The 20,554-nt window shown below is 44.7% G+C and overlaps 1 protein-coding gene across 1 annotated transcript in view; it reads right to left on the bottom strand.

The window, feature by feature from the left end:
- LOC137426162 (rho GTPase-activating protein 6) overlaps positions 1-20,554 on the bottom strand; it is a 226,238-nt gene that overhangs the window by 177,000 nt on the left and 28,684 nt on the right. Inside the window, exon 2 of the mRNA XM_068114854.2 lies at positions 5,898-5,967. Coding sequence (XP_067970955.1) covers positions 5,898-5,963 — 66 coding nt within the window. The 5' untranslated portion in view covers positions 5,964-5,967. The remainder of the gene's footprint in view (positions 1-5,897; positions 5,968-20,554) is intronic.

Below are 20,554 nucleotides of genomic sequence, written 5' to 3'. Positions count from 1 at the left end.
GGAGGACCTGGAGCCATCGATACCCGCTTTCCTGTCATCAACCCCCGTGTGAGTCAGCCGTTGTCCCGTTTGTCTGTCGTCTGTCCGGGGTTAATATAAGAGTGTGTCTAAGTGCCTGTCTTTCTGTGATTAGAACTCTAGCCCCTGTAATCTGACCTTTCCGTACGAATATAATCTCCTCCGGAGGTCTTGAGAATCGAAACATTGGTGTCGTATTGTGTTATTGTAATCCAGCCGGGTGTCTTCTTTTTCTTATTGAGCCAGCATCGCGCGACTAGTCAACGTTCGGGCACAATCGGGTAACTTGTGCAGACGTGGTCATACCATAAAACCGCTCGGTAAATAACATCCAAGCCACGTCTGTAACAATATATATGCCGTAAGTCACAAAGAAAATGAAAAAAAAATACGGAGACACGAACACTTCTTTTAAGTTTATGGTAAAATCTTAGTATTAATAATGCTTTTCCATTTACACATTAAAACACCCAATTGCTGCTTTACCAGAATAATGATATGAAACTCATGTGAGATTAGGAAAATTATGCAAATTTCAGTCACTTCATAATTCACTGTTGGACTACACAAATATGGAATTAGCCATATATCTATCTATATATATATATATATATATATATATATATATATATATACATATATATATATATATATACAGATATATATATATATATACAGATATGAACCACCTTTAGAGGCCATTTTTCCCCACAGAGCAGGGGTTGGCCTTTTTCGGGCACCGTGGTCCCATTTTTTGAAGCAATGTTTTATGGCCGGATGCCCTTCCTGCCACCAACCCTGTTAGTCGCCTCTTGCAACACAGGGAATTACCAGTGAACTGGTACTGAATTTGCCGACCTCGGAAGGTGACAGGCTGAGTCAACCCCCCCTGGCATTAATTCAGCGATCGACCAGGATTCAAACCCAGGATCCTAGGATCCCAAGCCGGCCCCCTAACCGCTAAGGCAACACCAGGCTGTGTATGTATATATATACAGTATATATATATATATATATATATATATATATATATATATATATATATATATATATATATATATATATATTCGTATGTACACACAGGTATATATATATATATATATTCGTATGTACACACAAGTGTATATATATATATATATATATATATATATATATATATATATATATATATATATATATATACATACACACACACACACACACGGCAGTGTAACTTAGCACAGTATCATGGCAGTGGACAGGGGGTCATATGTCCACTACCATTATAGTGTGCTGATGGGACCACTTTTTTTCATGGAGCCAGGTGATGCATTGCGCTAATTCGGTGGCATGAGCCTGATCTCTGATTAACAAGGAGGGGGACACAGTCGCAATGACTTTAATGAGGCATACAACACAGTCTTGTATAAGACGCTGGTCAACCATCTTACCCACTACAATTACCATACCCACAAAACCAACATGTGATCAGAATATTCCTTAATTCTCTATCTTAAAGGCCTTCAATCATTCCACCAGGGATCGACCAAAGAGGCGGACAAGACAGGATTTAACTAAGCTGTGTTGGTGTCACACAGCGGCAACTGATGCAGGGTGGCAGCCCAGGTGCTCCTTGCAGCTGTCCGGGAAATGTGGGGAGGAGGGAGAGAAGGGGTGTGGCTAACTAGGTGGGGCGTTGCTCTAGGGGGGTGGCTAATGTTACGTGTTCCTCCCCGACCCCCTGGTCGCGATGTACCTCCGAGTCCCGAGAGGAGCCACGGCAGAAAAATATGTTATTCTGTGTCAGAAATCAATAGTGAAACCAAACCAATGATTATCAACAAACAAATATTGTATTAAAAATCACACAAGAATAATGGTACAACAAATAGCAATCAAAAGTACACTCAATACATCTTATGATGGTACCATCAACTAGCATAGGATAACTCACGGTGTTCCAAGTGAGTGGAAAAACCTTCCCCAATGTCTCTATATTCCCATCCTCAAGACGAGGTTGACTCGCTCCAGCGATCGCTAGAACAATGTCCAATCGAGACCAGAATCCCGTGCAGATGGCAAGGGCAGTCGCACCGCGGAAGCAGCTCTCAGGCGTAGGCAGTCAAAGCGACGCAAAAAGTCACGTGGTCCAAAACCAAAAGCAAACTCGCGGCGGAACGGGAAATCCCAAAGGCCCCCTCCAGATAGGAACGTTCCCGGTTCAGTCGGCGAACCGCCACTTAAACTTCAAACTCAGCGTTGCGCCCACACATCCCCGACAGACGACAGGATGGTGAAAAAGCTGACGTGTAGCCAAGACCTTTTACTGAACAAAGCGCGAGTGTCAAAATGGCCGATGGCTCTTACTTGAGTCAATACGACCCGGCGATGATTCTTAAGAATCGCAACGCCCAAACCTGACGACACAGGTTTTTCAATCCCCCAGCGATAACACCTATCGCATGAACTCCTTTCAAGGAAACTCAAAGTTCCCTCGCGACTTTCGTTCGACAACGCTCGCTACGGAGCTGGAAGCTACTCGCTTCTTGTCCGACTTCACTCGCCACACCCTTGCCTTCTTCTTCCTCTTCCTCTTCCGGTTCCCGATCCGGTTTCCTGTTTCATTTAAAGTTAACCCTTTTACATTTTGATAATACTAATGGCCATTTCACTTAAACAATGATAATAATAATACATAGAATCAGAAGTGTTTCCAGTGGATGAAAACCACAACAGCGGAAGTGACGAATCCGTAACACTAACTTGATGGGGCAGTCCGCAGACATGACCCAGCCTTTCAGAGGGTGTTTCCCGGGTATCTCCCCTTTTGCCCCGGTTACCCATGCATTCATAGTTTCTGGCCTCCACCTCAGGCCATGATGTACTGTGCCCCTCCCCTCTCACTCACCATTGGCCCAAAGTCCAATCTGGGGTTGGGGCAAACCCTTCTCTGACCTGCACCCTGATGGTACTGGTGCTGCAGGACCGGTCAGTATGGTTGGTGGCTTTTCCTGTCTAAACTGCGGGCTGATGGCCTACTTAGACACTAAAAAGAATGCAAACGACAGATTCCAGAGGGCAGATCATTAAATAAAGGTTCAAAGGGATAGCATTTTTAGACACACACATTAGGAAGGGTGGATGACATCTGTCTATACATTAAGGGGCGCATATCTAATATCATGATTAAATTACCTCACACTCACTCCAAGATATCTAAACCATGCTAAGCAATGTTATCGCCCGATAAGTAATTTCCACAACCATATTATAGCAACCCATATATATATATATATATATATATATATATATATATATATATATATATATATATATATATATATATATATATATATATATATATATATAAATATATATATATATATATATATATATATATATATATATATATATATATATATATATATATATATATAGATATATATATATATATATATATATATATATATATATATATATATATATATATATATATATATATATATATATATATAGATATATATATATATAGATATATATATATAGTTACATTAGAGGGGGGGAGGTACGAATGAGGAAGCATGTTAAGTTAGTGTGGTCCATGCGTTCGCATAGCCTAGATCATTGTCTGTAACCATGGGCATATTAGAGTGAAGGAAATTAACCACACACAACCATCGGTTCATTGGTTGGCATCCATGGGGAGGAGGAAATGCCCACTGAGTGCGTTGATAAAAGCGGCGCCATTGTTTTGATGTTGCTGGCACCCAGAGCATCCCGGGAAGTGACGGCAGTGACAGCAATTCCCCCAAGCTCAGTGACTGTGTTAAGTATTTGTCTCGTCATTATGTCCGTGGTGTGTGTGTGTGTGGGTGTCAGCTCTATTATGAGCCTTAGACCATACATGTATTTTAAAAAGCTGTCCTGTTCTTATATAATGCTGTGAGAAGCGGTATTGTTTACATTGGCATTCGACAGGTGTGCTTTGCGAACGTGCTCTCTATGAAGCAGACATGGCACCCAGGCAATGTGAGGATTGGGTGGGACTAAAAGGGATTTTGGCTGTGTTGTGTCCAATGTGTGGCCTTTAGAAACCTCCCCACAGCCCACAATGGTTCAACAGACGTCGTGAATCCACTAGCGCAGCAGGATGCCACCACAGTGGTAAACGCGGGGTGCATGATTGGCGGAGCTCATCTGGAGCGAGAGAATGCTCAGGTGCTGTCAGCATGACCATGGCGGAGGTGGTAAAAGGGTGACTGAGTGTGTGCTTGTGGTGCCTTAGTTTCCTATTATTCTGTACTAAACATATTTATTTCTATGTATTCATTGTTTCAGTCAATCTTTCCTTCGGGATTCTCTGTTCGTGTCATCCTGCATCTCCTTCCAATAAGCCTGTTATTACCTCCGCCACCAAAGGTGGATGGAGGTTATGTTTTCACCCCTGTTGACCGACTGTCTGTCTGTCTGTCTGTCTGTGAGGAGGATATCTCAAAATGTTATGGACCGATTTAAATTAAACCTGGTGGGCAGGTTGCGTGTGTGATAAAGACAAATTGATTCGATGTTGGTCAATATCCAGGTCCAGATACTAGAATTTTAAAGTGATTATTCACCATTGAGAGGTCAAAAACGATATAGAGCACGATGCTTCAAAACATTGTGGATGGGTTCGGACGAAACTTGGTGGACAGGCTGGGTGTGCAACAAGAACGAATTCATTCAATTTTGGTGAAAATCCGGATCTGGATCCGGCCCATCGATGGGATACAAAATGTAAACCGTTCAGCCTGGTGGAGCTATGTGCTCTAGCGAGTGTAGTTCTAGTTCCTCGTGTGCACGTGTCATCTGATTTTATCTCTTTATATCACTTTATATATATCTCTCTCTCTCTCTCTCTCTCTCTCTCTCTCTCTCTCTCTCTCTCTCTCTCTCTCTCTCTCTCTCTCTCTCGCTCTCTCTCTCTCTCTCTCTCTCTCTCTCTCTCTCTCTCTCTCTCTCTCTCGTTTCATCTCGGTGTCTGGGAAATCCCTGTGGGAGGGAGATTTACACTGGTAAAGTGAATTTAAGGGTGTAATTAAAATTTTAAGAAAATGAAGTTTCAAGAGATTAATGGGATTTAGATATCGACAGAGGGTTGGGGGGAGGGGGCGGGGGAGGAAAGCTATACGTTATCCACTTGAATGTGGTTTCCTTCATGTCCCCTTTCCTTCTCATTAAGGCAAAAACAGTACTGATTACTGTTGATGAAAACTGCTTTTTTAATGCACGTTAGCATTGCACAAATCCCTGTTTTTGTGGTCTTTGGTAATGCGCTGCGGAGATGTAACTTTCTGGCTCTGATTCGTCAATCTAGTATGACATCACTGATGGCATACTGCATTCTGCAAATCTATTCTCAAAGTATCCCAATATTATATGGTGCCAAACAGTAGACATCTGGGGGCAAGCTCTTCTGATCTTAAGGGCTAAATAAATATACGTGTCCAAGACTGAAACTTACAATTCAACCTGTTTGCAGTTTGTTTGTTTTTTTTAATGATCTGAGGCTCATGGAGGAGCTTGTACATATATCACAATCAGGAAAAAAGACATTAGTAGACATTCGTATATCTGGTTACGTGTACTATAAGCATATTAGAAGACAATGGACACATATGGTATGGGAATTCAAACATGGGTTCTCGGTATCATGAACCAAGAGTTTACAGATGAGGACACATCTGATGAGGACACAAAGATAGATGAGGACACAAACACGCCAACGCAGGATCGTTATCTTTGGTAGATCTCAGGAATTATCTACAATCTCTCATTCTCATTCATAAAAAGATTTTTGTCCCTTGTAGTCCATGTTACTGCCCTGTGACGATCACTCACTCAGTCTCACTCTTCCTTACCGTGTAGGCGACCGTACTCTCCAGAATACGCCGTGAGCTGCTCGAGCTCAAACGGGGTAGAGCCATTGGGCTGTTGGGGGGGGAGGGGGGGGAAAGGAAATAGGTAAATGAAAAGTATGATGGGATTTCATTGTTGGGGGAGGGGAATTAGTAAAAAGGTAAGATTGTTTCGAGGGAGTGCAAGATTGGGGTAGAGGGTGATTGGGAGAACACAACAACTTGCTTAGAGGGAACGGTCTAGACGTGTAAATATAAAAACACATATACAAGTACAACGCTACAATAATTTCTCAAACAGTTCGTAATGAGCAGCATTTTCTCCTCGCATTAGGATTAATTAACGAGCATGAACTCTACTTTATGATTCAGATAATTATGATGATGGATAAAGTCCTGGTGCTTGTCCTGATTGATTATTCCAAGTTCTCTCAGCATGCAAACCTCCTGCCATATAATCTAAAGGTTTCGAGTTCAAAGCTGTCTCCGGTGGGAGGAACTTGGCCATATTTATGCAACATCTGCTTGCAGGGAGCCCTGGCAGGTGGTGCAGCCGAATGATTAATGAATAATGACTCCGTGCATATGCCAACAGGACAAACCGCAACTTTAACCTTTCCCTAAAGCACGAAGCAGATGATCCTGGATGGTTGTCCAACGAATTCCACTCTTGCAATGACTAATTCTTGTTTTTTATTTAACTTTTCAAATATCATTTGTTCCTTCTTGTCATGCTTTCCCAAAAGTCTGTTCTTCTCATCTTGTGATTTTACAAATGTTGTTTTCCCTTTGTCAGTCTTCCTTTTGCCGACGAGTCTAGATTACTGCAAAGAAGTCATAACAAAAATAGTCTTAAGGGGGGATGCAACAGGGAGGGTGTGGTGGTTTGAATAACCTTTACCTGAGTTTGGATTTCATTGTTTGCATTTCATTTGCATTTGCATTGCATTTGCATTTGCAGGCAGAAATTGCATTTCCTTCCAAAAAGACGACACAAATGAAATGTTTCGCAATAATATATTATCTTGAACTTCAGGGTTAGTGAAAAGTAACGTGTAAACAAGTGAAAGCTTTCTTTTGTGTCCAGTAAAATTGAAAGGAAGTTCCAGTGGGTGCATCAAAAGTGAGAGTACCAGGAAAAGGAGAAAAAGAACATAAAAGTCAAAATATTAGAGTGAAATTATTTTTTATTCAAAAGTTCACTCGCTACTTTTTCTGTCACCAAGTATGTGGGAGTAATAAGTTCGCTTTTCATGTTTACTCTTGGATTTATCTCTTTATATTATTTATTATATATTACATTGACTTAGGAGGGCTGGCAGGATAGCCTAGACTAGAGGTATGCGCACTCGCTGTTGAGCTGTCTAGCCTGGGTTTGAATCTCGGCCCAGCTATAAACAGTCTCCCTGGTGTTTTGCATGCAAGATGGTGCTTCAATGTGTGGGACACTAATTTGAAGGACTTGCATCGGTGGCCCCATATGCCAACAATGATTGTTGTTGGAAATAAATATACCACGGTGCCTTTTGTGAAGAGTGAGCAAGTTATTACCAGCACCCTGGACAAAATAAAATTTTCTGCCAGGTTCAGTCTAACGTAATGCTTCGCCAGCCATTTTGTGGAAGACTTCATCAAAAATGTCAAGAAAGTACCTAGTAGTCGTAGATATTGCAACCAGAATTTGTGGGATTGGGGGTGGGGGGAGGGGGGGGTGAGGGGGTAGGACAATCTTTCCCCAAAAATAGTATGCTAATAAAATCTCTACTTGATCACACTAATCACAACTACCATGGTGGAGTGAACATTTTCAACTCTTAGAAGATTGAGAAACCACTTCAGGAATTCCACAACTAAGCATTCGCAGAACAACCTGATGATCATATCATACCATCCAAAAGGAAAGAACAGAGGTCTTGGGCCCAATCGAGGTGGTTCGGGAATTTACCATAGCCAATGAAGTGGGTGCTGTATGTTAACCAACAAAAACTGAGAAAGTGAGTAAATGAGGAGCTGTTGATGAGTGTTGTCTTAGGCTTCAATGATGGAAAAGCAAGGAGAGGAAGAAAGACAACGCCATGTATCGTGAATGTCATGGAAGAGGCAAATGTGGCGACAATGGAGGAAGTGAAACAAATGACAATGTTGGATCGTATCTGATGGCTAAATGTGTCAGAAACCGTCGAAAAATAAGGACATGCTTCAATCTATCGATCAATATAGACACAGAAATCATTTTGGCTTTTTAAAATTGGAACAAGTCTCATCAAGGATATATATATATATATATATATATATATATATATATATATATATATATATATATATATATATACAGACTTGGCATTTAATATGGCATATTTTCTTTTGTGGGGGTGAACTTACTTTTCAAGATGTCCTAGAACCAAAAGTTCATTGGAATTATGTTGAAATTATTCTAGATTTTGTTAATGAGACCTTTAAAAGAAACAAAAACCACATTTGACATTTCGAAACAAATAAATTGATCCTTGAAAGTGATGTAAACTGATATCGAACTCAATTCATGGACAGTACTGTGTTAAACGTCTGTACGATTTCCAGAAGTATCTCTTTATTTTGCACATTAGCCAAAAAAAATTTAAACAAAAACAAAAGTTAAATTACGACTGGGATTACGCACAGTAAAATTACAGTTCAGTACTTCGTGTAACCCACACGAGCATTCAGGAGAGCACGTACATGTTGAGGCATGCTGTTCACGAGATTTGCCAAGGTTTGGACAGGAATCGCTTGCCATGCAGTGACAATAACCTGCTGCAATTCACGCACAGATGTCGGCTGCTGGTCCAAGTGGTAGATTTGACGCGTTATTTCTGCCCACAAGTTCTCTATCGGATTCATATCCGGGGACATGGCAGGCCACTCCATATGCTCTACACCATGGTCAGCAAGAAAGTGTTGGATCATGCGAGCACGATGAGGCCGTGCATTGTCATCTTGGAAGACAAAGTTTCCTCGAAAGGCTGCACGAGCAAATGGAAGCAATGTTTCTTCCAGAATGGCCCTGTACTTGAACTGGTTCAGGTTTCCATTCAGAACAACCAGGTCAGTTTTGCCCCCTGCATGAAAAGCAGCCCAAACGGTCACCCCACCACCTCCAGGACTCTTGGCACTATACAATCTTTGTTGTAGGCTTCATGCACTTGTCTGCGCACTCGGACGCGGCCATCTTGACGATAGACCAGAAATCTAGACTCGTCACTGAAGATCATGTGATTCCAGTGTCCTGGCTGCCAATGACGGTGCTCTCTGGCCCACTGCAATCGGCGCTGGCGGTGTTTTCTGGTCAGGCATGGCTTTCTCAGGGGACGCCTGGCACGATAGCCTGCTTGAACCAGTCGTTGGTTGACTAGCCTTCTGGATACAGGCACATTTGTCAGTTGCTGCCACTCAGCCCTAAGCCGATTAGCTGACTTGGTACGGCCATTGCGGACTAACCGGTGCAGCTGGCGATCATCCCTCCTTGTGGTTCTGCGGGGACGTCCTGGCCTCGCTATTGGAGTAGGGACACCCCTCTGAGCATTTCGTTTCAGGATCTTTGACACCTGACCTTGAGTGATGCCATACTGCCGAGCAATAGCACGCTGTTTCATGCCGTAATTTCGTAAAGCCACCACTCCATGACAAACAGCATTGTCGAGTTGACGGACCATCTCCAGAGGAAGCAGCAATAACTTTTGGAGACGTGCAGCAGTTGTTTTCCACGAATACAGAACGCAACAACCCTTGTATACCCGACTGTGAAGCCAATCATCAAATGCATCTGTCCGTACATTTTGCCACGCCACCTGTGATATAATCCTGTTGTTGACTTCTTGCTGCGACAGACAATCAGTGACATGGTTCTTTTAACAAACAAATCACCAAAGTGTAAAAGAACTCACCAGATTGATATACTGAGTTAAGAAAGTAAACCCAAGTTAAGAAAAAAAAAATATTCCATATTAAATGCCAAGTCTGTATATATATACAAGGTATACATATATATATGTATATATCATTATATATATATATATATATATATATATATATATATTATATCTAGATATAGATATATATATAGATATATATATATATAGATAGATATATATATATATATATATATATATATATATATATATATATATAGATATATATATAGATATATATATATATATATATATATATATATATATATATATATATATATATATATATATATATATATATATATATATATATATATATATATATATATATATATATATATATATATGTATATATATATATATATATATGTATATATATAGATATAGATAGATAGATATATATATATATATATATATATATATATATATATATATATATATATATATATATATATATATATATATATATACATACACAGACTCTCCTCGAGTTACGATCTAGGCGACTTATGACGACTCGCACTTACGACCATCGCAAAAACTCAGTTGCTCCTTGTGCCTCGCACTGACAACATCCCTTAAGCTCCATCACCTATAAGTGTGTGTGTACCGTACTGCCATCATCATGTCTAGCAAGAGGAAGAGTGCATCCACTGATGGATCGGAGAAAAAGAAGAGGAGGGCGATCGACCTGGAGTTAAAGATGAAAATAATCGTGCAGCTCGAGAACGGTAAAATCATGGCCGCCATCTCACGTGGCTTAGGCAGTTGGACAGAGAACCATCAGCGTATGCTTTTCTACGCCAGGGCCAGAGCACTCGGGTCGAAAGTGTAGATGATGCGAAGAATTTTCATGTCACGCAGGTAGGCCTGTGATTTATTTTCAAATGTGACTCACATCGTATTTTACTGTAAGCACACATCTCTATCAAGCTCAAATAGTGAAGGTAGGGTTAACTGGATTACTGATAGTACTTTGGTGACGACATTGAGGGTAACGTTTCTCCAACATCAACCAATGGTTTAACCTCCATCGAGCAAGCATCTCCATCGTGAAACTCCTAAAGAAGTTGCTTTTTTCCCTCATAATTGTTCTTCAACCTATTAACCTGGATGCTGACGGTTTATACAATATCTCGGCTTATTGACAAGTAAAGAGGAAGACGATCCTGGTACGCACCTTCTCTGTCCCCTGCCTCACCACTGATGGATGACCAGCCATCTTGTTCAAAGGAATGATTTGTGTGTTTATATGTGTTTATGTTATCAGGTACTTTATCACTTCTTATGGCAGTGCCACATTATTTGTGTACCTCACTATGTACCTGTATTTTTGTAAGCTTTTTTTGTACAGTAAAACGCATTGTAATGTCATAAAATCTTTTATTTCAACCCTTTTATTTATTTTACATATTGTACAGTGTATGGATTGGATTGGATTATGGGATTTCGGCTGTATGACTTTTAACAAATGATGCCATGGTGGAATACGGACTTGGAAATATGTAATAAGTAACATATAATAAGTCCATGAGAGGTGATTGGACTTACGACTACTTTGACTTATGACCTGCTTGCCGGAGCGTAACCCCGTCATAACTCGAGGAGAGTCTGTATATATATATATATATATATTGTTACAGACGCGGTTTTAGATGTTATTTTACCGAGCGGTTGGTATTACCGCGTCCGAACAGTTACTCCCCGATTAGAACCCGATTCCACCCGACGTTGACCAGATCGCACCGCAGATATTCAATCGGGAAACCTCTAAAGCGACCGAAAGAGAAGGAAAAGAGAAGAAGACAGAGTACGGAGGAAGAACAGATTTATTATACACACACAAGCAATGGATGGAAGAAGCAGTCACACAGCGAATCGTTAACTTACACTATTCATTTTACTTAACCCCAAGACAATGAGTAGGACAGACGACGTTCACACTTACACGGGGGATATTGCAGGCAGGTAGGGCTTGAGGTGGATTGCTGGAGAGGGAGGAGGGTCGGAGGCAGCAGCTCTCAATTCCTCGCGGTTTTTGGCGGGAAAACCCTCCGTCGCGTATCCGCTGCTGTAGACGTCACGCGCTGGCTCGGCACACCTGCTCCTCTTCTTCTGGTGGAGCCGTCTCCCTCCTTTCAGCGCATCTCTCCAAAGCTGGTTTCCTTTCCGAGTACCTCTCCTCTTTGGCTTGCAGCGTTTCGCATCTCACCGCTCCTCTTGGTGTCGCCTCTTCGCTCATCTCCCAGGTCATCTTGTGAAGCAGTCCCTTACAGTCGCTTTTATCACTCGGGGCGGAATCAAGCCGCCGGCTCCGAGGGCACGCCTACCGGGTCGCTCACCGCGGTGCTGATTGGCTGTTAGGGCTGGCTCACTCCTCCCCTCTATGACGAGGTGGAGACACGCCTTTCTTCTCCGAGGTTAGCACATGGGCAATGGCGGCTTGCGGGATTGAACACCACTCGCCCCCCCTTTTGAAAGGAACTTTGGAGAGCGGAGATGTTTGGGGAAATTGCAAGGGCCTACGCTTATTTTGTTTGATACAATGCAAAGTCAATCTAGTGGGAAACACATATTTAGCCTACATAGAATAAGGAAATACACTATTTAAAAAGATATATCATGGCCTACGTGTAAGTTTCATGGAATTAACTAGGAGGACGGCTGCGACCATTATTTACATTACGAGGGTGTTACACATACCAAAACCATACTTTTTACATTCGTTACACTTCCTCCAAAATTGTTACACTCCTCAAAAACCGTTACACTTCTCAAATTCGTTACCCACTTCTCAAAACCGTTACAATATATATATATATATATATACATACATATATATATATACATACATATATATATATACATACATATATATATATACACATACATACACTCAAAGCCATTCACTTCAAGGCAAAGGCTTGCTGCCATGAAACCACAACATGCATGGTGACTTAATGATATGGCACGGGTTAATGAGCATGGCTGAGGTATGCCACAGGTGAATTGGAGCCAAACATTTTTGTCCATACATTTTTGAAATATCATGCTATTTATCTGTTTTGCCCTGTCACTCAATGGTGAAGAATCATTTGAGATATTAGAAAAATTCTCGTATCTACATCAGTTTTCGGATCTTCCCCAAAATTGAATCCATTATAACTCGTCACACACACAATGTGGCCTTCAGGTTTCGTCCGAATCTGTCCATAACCTTTAGAGATTTTTTTTTTTGTATACAAGATCGAGGCTCATGTAAGAGCTAACATTGATCGCAAAAAGACAAACTGACACATAAAATATAAACCATATGATAAAGGGAGCAGGAGACAAGATCGAGAGCAGGGACATCGGGACATCTGTGGGAGGGAGCGGGCTTGGGGCGTTGGGAAAGAGGGGGGGGGGGGGGTGGGAGAGGTTAAAAAAAAACACATGGACACTGCGTGGATTTCCAGAAAAGAAGTCAGTATTTCAAAAAAGTGGATTTGGGGTGAATTCACGGGGGTGGAAAAGATCAAGGTTTTGTATGGGGGAAGATAAGAGATGGTGGTGAACAGCTGTTTTAAAGACCTGGAGGGAGGAGTGGGATTGAAGAGAGTGAGGGAGTTTGTTCTAGAGGTGGGAGAGAAGAGGAATGAAAGAGTAAAGGTGAGCAGAGAGTCTTGATCTTGGCAGTTTCACCAGAAGAGGGTTGCTGGCCGATCTTGTGTGACCTGTAGGAATATTTGGGGGACAGAGCACAGACAGAGCTGGGGGAGCAAGGCCGGAGAGTCGGTAGAACACGGAAAAACCACCAATCTGCCTGCAGTGAGTGAGTGAAAGGCCCTCGGAGTTAGCTTCATCGCGGGAGATTCCAATGATTCTGAAAGCTTTGGTTTCAACAGCGTGAAGACGAGCTAGGTGTGAGGCAGGAGCACCAGCCCAGAGGGGAGTGCAGTATTCCATTGAGCTGCGGAAGAAAGCCTTGTATGTGGTGAGGAGCTCAGGTGTGCCAAGAAAGGACTCACACGACGGAGGACATGACGCCCAGTCGGAGACTGGCTTTGGAGGCCAGATTGGAAATGTGGTTTTCCCAGGAAAGATCATGGCAGATAGTGAGACCCAAAAGCTTGAGTGACAGAACTTCTTGGAGAGGATTGTTGAGAAAGCAGATAGTCCAGTCAGTCTTCACTCCAAAGGGTTGTCCAGTCAGTCTTTTTGGAGAGACATAGTGAGAGTGTGAGATTTGTCAGGATTGAAAGACGTGTTCCACTTGTTTGACCAGTCTGTGATTTTGTCCAAGTCTGCAGAGAGTGAGGAGGCTGCAGACTGACGATCTGAGGGATGAGGAATGAGCGGCTGAGGGATGAGCGGCTGAGGAATGAGCGGCTGAGGGATGAGCGGCAGAGAGTGGAGTCATCAGCAAAGAAAATGTGCTTTATATCGGTTTTAGCCGTATCACTCAATGGTGAAGAATCACTTAAGAAATTCTCTGATCCAGACCTAGATATTCACCAAAATCTAATCATTTCGTCCTGGTCATATACCCAACATCTCCACAAAATTTCGTCCGAATCCGTGCACAACTTTCTGAGATATCCTGTTCACAGACAGACAGACAGACAGATAGACAGACAGGGGTGAAAACACCACCTCTGCCCATCTTAGGTGGTGGAGGTAAAAATTCACATCTGCAGATGTTCACATGTCAGATGTGAACAGTCATCTTCGTTTATGAAGGATAACATAATCAAGTACTATTTCACTCAACTAGCTACGTCATCCATATTTTCACTTATACCTACGGGGGCCCCACCAAGTCCTTGCCTTGGACCGTCCTTTGCTCACCTGCTTATTGTTACATTCTCTTTTCCTTGTCACTCATGGGCTCGTAAGTATAATTATCACGGGTGTCCTTGTTTCTGTCCCAAAATAAGTTGCTAGAGAGGTTCACACTCCTTGCCAGATGTTTTAAATCCCAATATTATCGAATTGTTAATTTTGTCTTTCGGAACCATCATAGATTTGGTTATCCTTAAACTTGGTCATTAAAGACGCGTACCTTTTCCGTCGTGACAAAGATAAGCGCGCACCACCATTGGACGTTCAGACCCTGGCTCGGTTGTGACAGAGGCCGAAGGAGAAATGACTAATGTGGTGGACGAGGAATTTGAGTAGCTGTAAACCTCCGCGGAGAAGCAACGGACACGTTCCCAAGCCGCTGGTTCTGCGAGTCTCGCGCGCCGACACTTTCACACGCCTCGAGTGACGTCACCGCGCGAGAACTTATGACGTAGGAGGAGCTACTTTGGAGGAGGGGGTGCTCAGGACTTGGAGGTGCGCGCCCCATGTGGAGTTTCTGACGTCCGGTACGACCGATCATGCTTGTAGACAAAGTCACTCAGTATATAAAAGTTGCCGGTGGTGCCGAGATTGCAGGAATTCGTTGCAAAGCAGGATTTTTTCGGGGCTTGTTAAACGTGGAGCAAGACGAGAGCAAAATGCGTCCTTGTTTCGGAACAAAAATGTCCACCCTGTAGCGACCCTCGTCGGGGAAAACACATAATCATGCACTCATCTATATTTCTTGCAATTCGCATCATTTCATCGTGACTGTTTTTACTCCGGGTTATTGGTAAAGAGTAGGCGAACTATCGCCGGCATCCTGGACAAAAAATTCCGAATTCCTATCTTAACCTCGCGTTCCCCCTGTCCCAGGGGAACGATGTGCAAAAGGGTCGACCCCTCAAAGGGGTCGCTATGTACGCCCCTTTATAGCTCGGCATGCATATTAATAGTAGTCGGTGTGCGGAGATTATATTTTCACCTCTCTGGTCTCTCTTTATCTGAGAAAGTCATTTTTTATCCGATTGACTTGAAAATTAAACAGCAATTGCAGAGTGAATCAATTAATTGGGAAACCAACAATTTTTGAGGTCAAAGGTCAACCTAAGGTCAAACTTCTAAAATCATCAATTTTCATCTGAAAAATGGTCAATGTTCATCCGATTAACCTGATGATGAAAGAGCAATTGCATAGTCCATAGCTGAATTGGGAAAGCAGCTATTTTTGAGGTCACAATGTCAAAGGTCAACCTTGTGTCAAACTTCTAAAATCATCAATTTTCATCTGAAAAATGGTGAATGTTCATCCGATTAACCTGATGATAAAAGAGCAATTGCATAGTTCATAGCTGAATTGGGAAAGCAGCTATTTTTGAGGTCAAAAGATCAAAGGTCAACCTAATGCCAAACTTCTAAAATCATCAATTTTCATCTGAAAAATGGTGAATGTTCGTCCGATTAACCTGATGATAAAAGAGCAATTGCATAGTTCATAGCTGAATTGGGAAAGCAGCTATTTTTGAGGACAAAAGTTCAAAGGTCAACCTAATGTCAAACTTCTATGATACATAGCAGGATATCTCAAAAAGTTGTGGACGGATTTGGACGAAATTTGGCAGAGATGTAGCATATGTGACACCGACGAAATGATTCGATTTTGGTGAAGATCCGGATTCAGATCCGGCTATTGGATTTTTTAAAAGTGATTCTTCACCATTGGGAGATAGGGCCAAAAACGATAAATAGCAGGATATCTCAAAAAGTTGTGGACGGATTTGTACGAAACTTGGTGGACCGGTTAGGAGTCTGATAAGGACGATTCTATTCGATTTTGGTTAAGATCTGAATATGGTTTCGGATATGAGAATTGTTGAATTTTTTAAGTGAATCCTCATCATTGAGGGCCAAAACAATACATAGCAGGATATCTCAAAAAGTTGTGGACGGATTTGTACGAAACTTGGTGGACCGGTTAGGAGTCTGATAAGGACGATTCTATTCGATTTTGGTTAAGATCTGAATATGGTTTCGGATATGAGAATTGTTGAATTTTTTAAGTGAATCCTCATCATTGAGGGCCAAAACAATACATAGCAGGATATCTCAAAAAGTTGTGGACGGATTTGTACGAAACTTGGTGGACCGGTTAGGAGTCTGATAAGGACGATTCTATTCGATTTTGGTTAAGATCTGAATATGGATTCGGATATGAGAATTGTTTAATTTTTTAAGTCATTCTTCACCATTGGGAGATCGGTCCAAAAACGACACATAGCAGGATATCTCAAAAAGTTGTGGATGGATTTGGACGATACTTGGTGGAGAGGTTGGGAGTCTGACAAAGACGATTCGATTCGATTTTGGTTAAGATCTGAATATGGATTCGGATATGAGAATTATTAATTTTTTTAAGTGATTCTTCACCATTGGGAGATCGGTCAAAAAACGATACATAGCAGGATATCTCAAAAAGTTGTGGACGGATGATTTTGTTTAAATGTGATTCTGTATTGTGATTTTCTGGTCTACAGGATACAAAACGTAAACTGTTCACCTGGCGGAGGTATGCTCTCTAATGAGTGCCGTTCTAGTTATTCACGATTTCTGCAGACAAACTCTTGTAGAGTATCTTCGTGTTGTAATGGTTGTGTAACAATTCATAATTCTTCTTTTTATTGTATTTTCTGCACTAAATCACACTCCATCTGTGACATGTTGAGTATTTCTGTGATTATCATAAACATGGTAGGCGGTTCATGCTTGAAGGACATTTGACAATTTCTCGTGTTGGAATATGGGATTGTCTTTGCTTATACCTATCCCACCGGATATGGAGTCCGCAGGATGACCGAGCAGTTGGGGAGGCCTTCATGGGATTGATCAAATGCCAAAAGGAAATTAACAAAACAACGTTAAAAGGACTGTTATTAATTTGGTGCTACGTTGGCTGCCCGGACGCTCTCATTCAAAGCGCGTGCTTATTTAGTAAGAAATGTGGAAAGACCAACTTGAGACTCAAATCAACATCTATCAATTATAAAAACAAACAGGTTAAATGAATAATAAATAAGGATGGGGAAATGAACAACAGGAAGTGAGGGAATGCACGCTTAGCTCCAAAACACAGATGGTCTCGCCCACTTAAACCTAATCCAACTGCGTGGCCCGTCTGCTGGCATTAGTTGGTGGACATTTAAGTTCCCTTGGTGTCCTATATGGCACCCAGGCCAAATTACAAATTCCTGCCATAATAAACCTGCAGAGGGCATAGCCTCAGCGCCACAGCCACACCCTCAGCCAAAGGTGCTACCCCACAGTTCAAGCAATGATGCTTCTTGCAGCCGTGCTGCATTCGAAAGAAGAAGAAGAAGAGGAAGAGGAAGAAGAAGAAGAGGAACAATGGATGTTGGAGCCGACAGTGTGATCTCCATTATGAATGCCCAGAATGCATATATCAAACTGAAGGAGCTGTGCTCCTAGGCGAGTCGAAAGGATTGATGCGACAAAAGACGGGAATTCGTCCGAGTTTCTTTATTGAACAAAACCAAAACTCGGGTACTCTGAAAAGCCCGTTTATCGGGCGGCAATATATATATGCACTCAAACACGTCATGCCGGAGCGTTTGCCCGGGAAAGGCGAGATTGGGCGTGCCCGGGCGGCCTGGGCGAGCCCGGGAAAGGCGAGTCTGGGCATGCCCGGGAAAGGCGAGACTGGGCGTCTCCGGGCGGCCTGGGCGAGCCCGGGAAAGGTGAGTCTGGACATGCCCGGGAAAGGCGAGACCGGGCGTGCCCGGGCGGCCTGGGCGAGCCCGGGAAAGGCGAGTCCGGGCATGCCCGGGAAAGGCGCGTCTGGGCATGTCCGGGCGGCCTGGGCGAGCCCGGTACAGTGATCGCTCCCTGGTTGCGTCTTCGGCAGGTGTAAGGCGATTGTGTATGTTCAGCGGCAACCGCTACACGCGCCCCCCCCCCAGAATCGACTTGCACCGGCAGGGTAAATTTAAGAGGGGTCCTGATGACCCGGCCGAAGCGACCCCTGGAGAGTCGTGGGGGGGGGGGGTCCAGTGTGGTGGTGGGTGGTCGAGCGGGGGGCACCATGGACGGGGGGCGGCCTCGCCGCGGAGGAAGGGCCAACCGTGGTGGTTGGTCGACGTCCACGTGCACCGGCTTGAGGCGGTCCACCGAAATCCGGTCCGACCTGCCGCCGACGTCGATGACGAAAGACTTGTCGTCCCGTCGCAGGACCCGGAAAGGCCCGTCGTACGGCGGCTGGAGTGGCCCCCGGTGTGCGTCATGACGCACAAAAACGTACTCCGCCGTGCGAAGAGCTGGGGGGACGTAGGACTGGGGGCCACCGTGGCGGGACGTTGGCACGGGGGCAAACCGTCGGGCAGCCTCCTGGAGGTCCGAGTGCTGGCGAGCTGCGGACCAGGGACTGGTAGCGTCGGGCACGAACTCGCCCGGGACGCGTAGCGGCTGGCCGTAGACGAGCTCGGCGGTGGACGCCTGGAGGTCCTCCTTGGGGGCCGTGCGGAGGCCCAAAAGGACCCACGGCAGCCGGTCGGCCCAACCGCCGTCCTGAAGGCCGGCCATGAGCACGGCCTTCATGGAGCGGTGAAAATGCTCGCACAACCCATTGGCTTGCGAGTGGTAGGCCGTGGTACGGTGGAGCTTGACCCCCAGGTTGCGGGCGACCGCGCCCCACAGCTCGGAGGTGAACTGCGGACCGCGGTCCGAAGAGATGTCCGCCGGTGCGCCGAAACGGGCGACCCAGGTGGCGATGAAAGCCTGCGCCACGTCGGCGGTGGTGGTGGAAATGAGGGGAACGGCCTCCGGCCACCTGGTGGTCCTGTCCACAATGGTGAGCTGGTATGTGAAACCTCGTGATGGGGGAAGGGGGCCCACCAGGTCCACGTTGACGTGGTCGAAACGCTGTTCGGGCACGGTGAAAGGTGCCAGCGGGGCCTGGGTGTGGCGGTGGACCTTGGCCCGCTGGCAGGCCGTGCAGGAGTTGGCCCAATCGCGGACGTCCCATCGAAGTCCGTGCCAGACGAAACGCACCGACAGCAGCTTCTGGGAAGCTTTCCAGCCCGGGTGGGAAAGGCCGTGGAGGGAGGCGAAAACGCGGTGCTGCCAGGTAACGGGCACGACGGGGCGAGGCGGGCCTTGGGAGACGTCGAAGAGCAGGACAGTGTCTGCGAAGGGGACGTCGGCCAGGCGGAGGCCTGTGTCCGCCGCCCGGAGGGCCTGCACCGTGGTGTCGGTGGTCTGTTCGGCCGCCATAAGCGCGAAGTCCATGCCGAGGTGGACCGCGTTCGCGCTGGCCCGAGAAAGACAGTCGGCCACAGCGTTGTCTTTTCCGGTGACGTGCCGGATGTCCGTGGTAAACTCCGACACAGCGGAGAGGTGGCGCTGCTGGTGGGCTGACCACGGCTCTGTGACTTTGGCCATCGGGTAAACCAACGGCTTGTGGTCGACGAAAGCCGTGAACGGGCGGCCCTCCAGGAGGTGTCGGAAATGGCGAACGGCCAGGAATAGCCCGAGCAGCTCGCGGTCGAACGTGCTGTAGTTTAACTCGTTCGGCCGGAGTTGCCGGCTGAAAAAAGCAAGTGGCTGCCAAACCCCGTCCACCCATTGCTCATGGACGGCGCCCACCGCGTAGTTGGAGGCGTCCGTAGTGAGGGCAATGGGCGCGTTGAGCACCGGGTGAGCCAGCAGCGTTGCGTCGGCGAGGGCCCGTTTGGCGCTGGCGAAGGCCGCATCCATGGCCGCGGACCAAACAATGTCATGCTTGGCCGGCTTGCCCCGGAGGGCCTCGTAAAGGGGCCGCATGAGCTGAGCAGCGCGGGGCACGAATCGGTGATAAAAATTCACCATGCCGAGGAACTC

This window comes from Myxine glutinosa, chromosome 1 (genome assembly GCF_964187855.1).
Source record: "Myxine glutinosa chromosome 1, kmMyxGlut1.1, whole genome shotgun sequence".
Lineage (NCBI taxonomy): Eukaryota > Metazoa > Chordata > Myxini > Myxiniformes > Myxinidae > Myxine > Myxine glutinosa.
The sequence above is the reverse complement of the archived record's forward strand: the minus strand, read 5'-3'. Positions and strand labels throughout refer to the sequence as shown.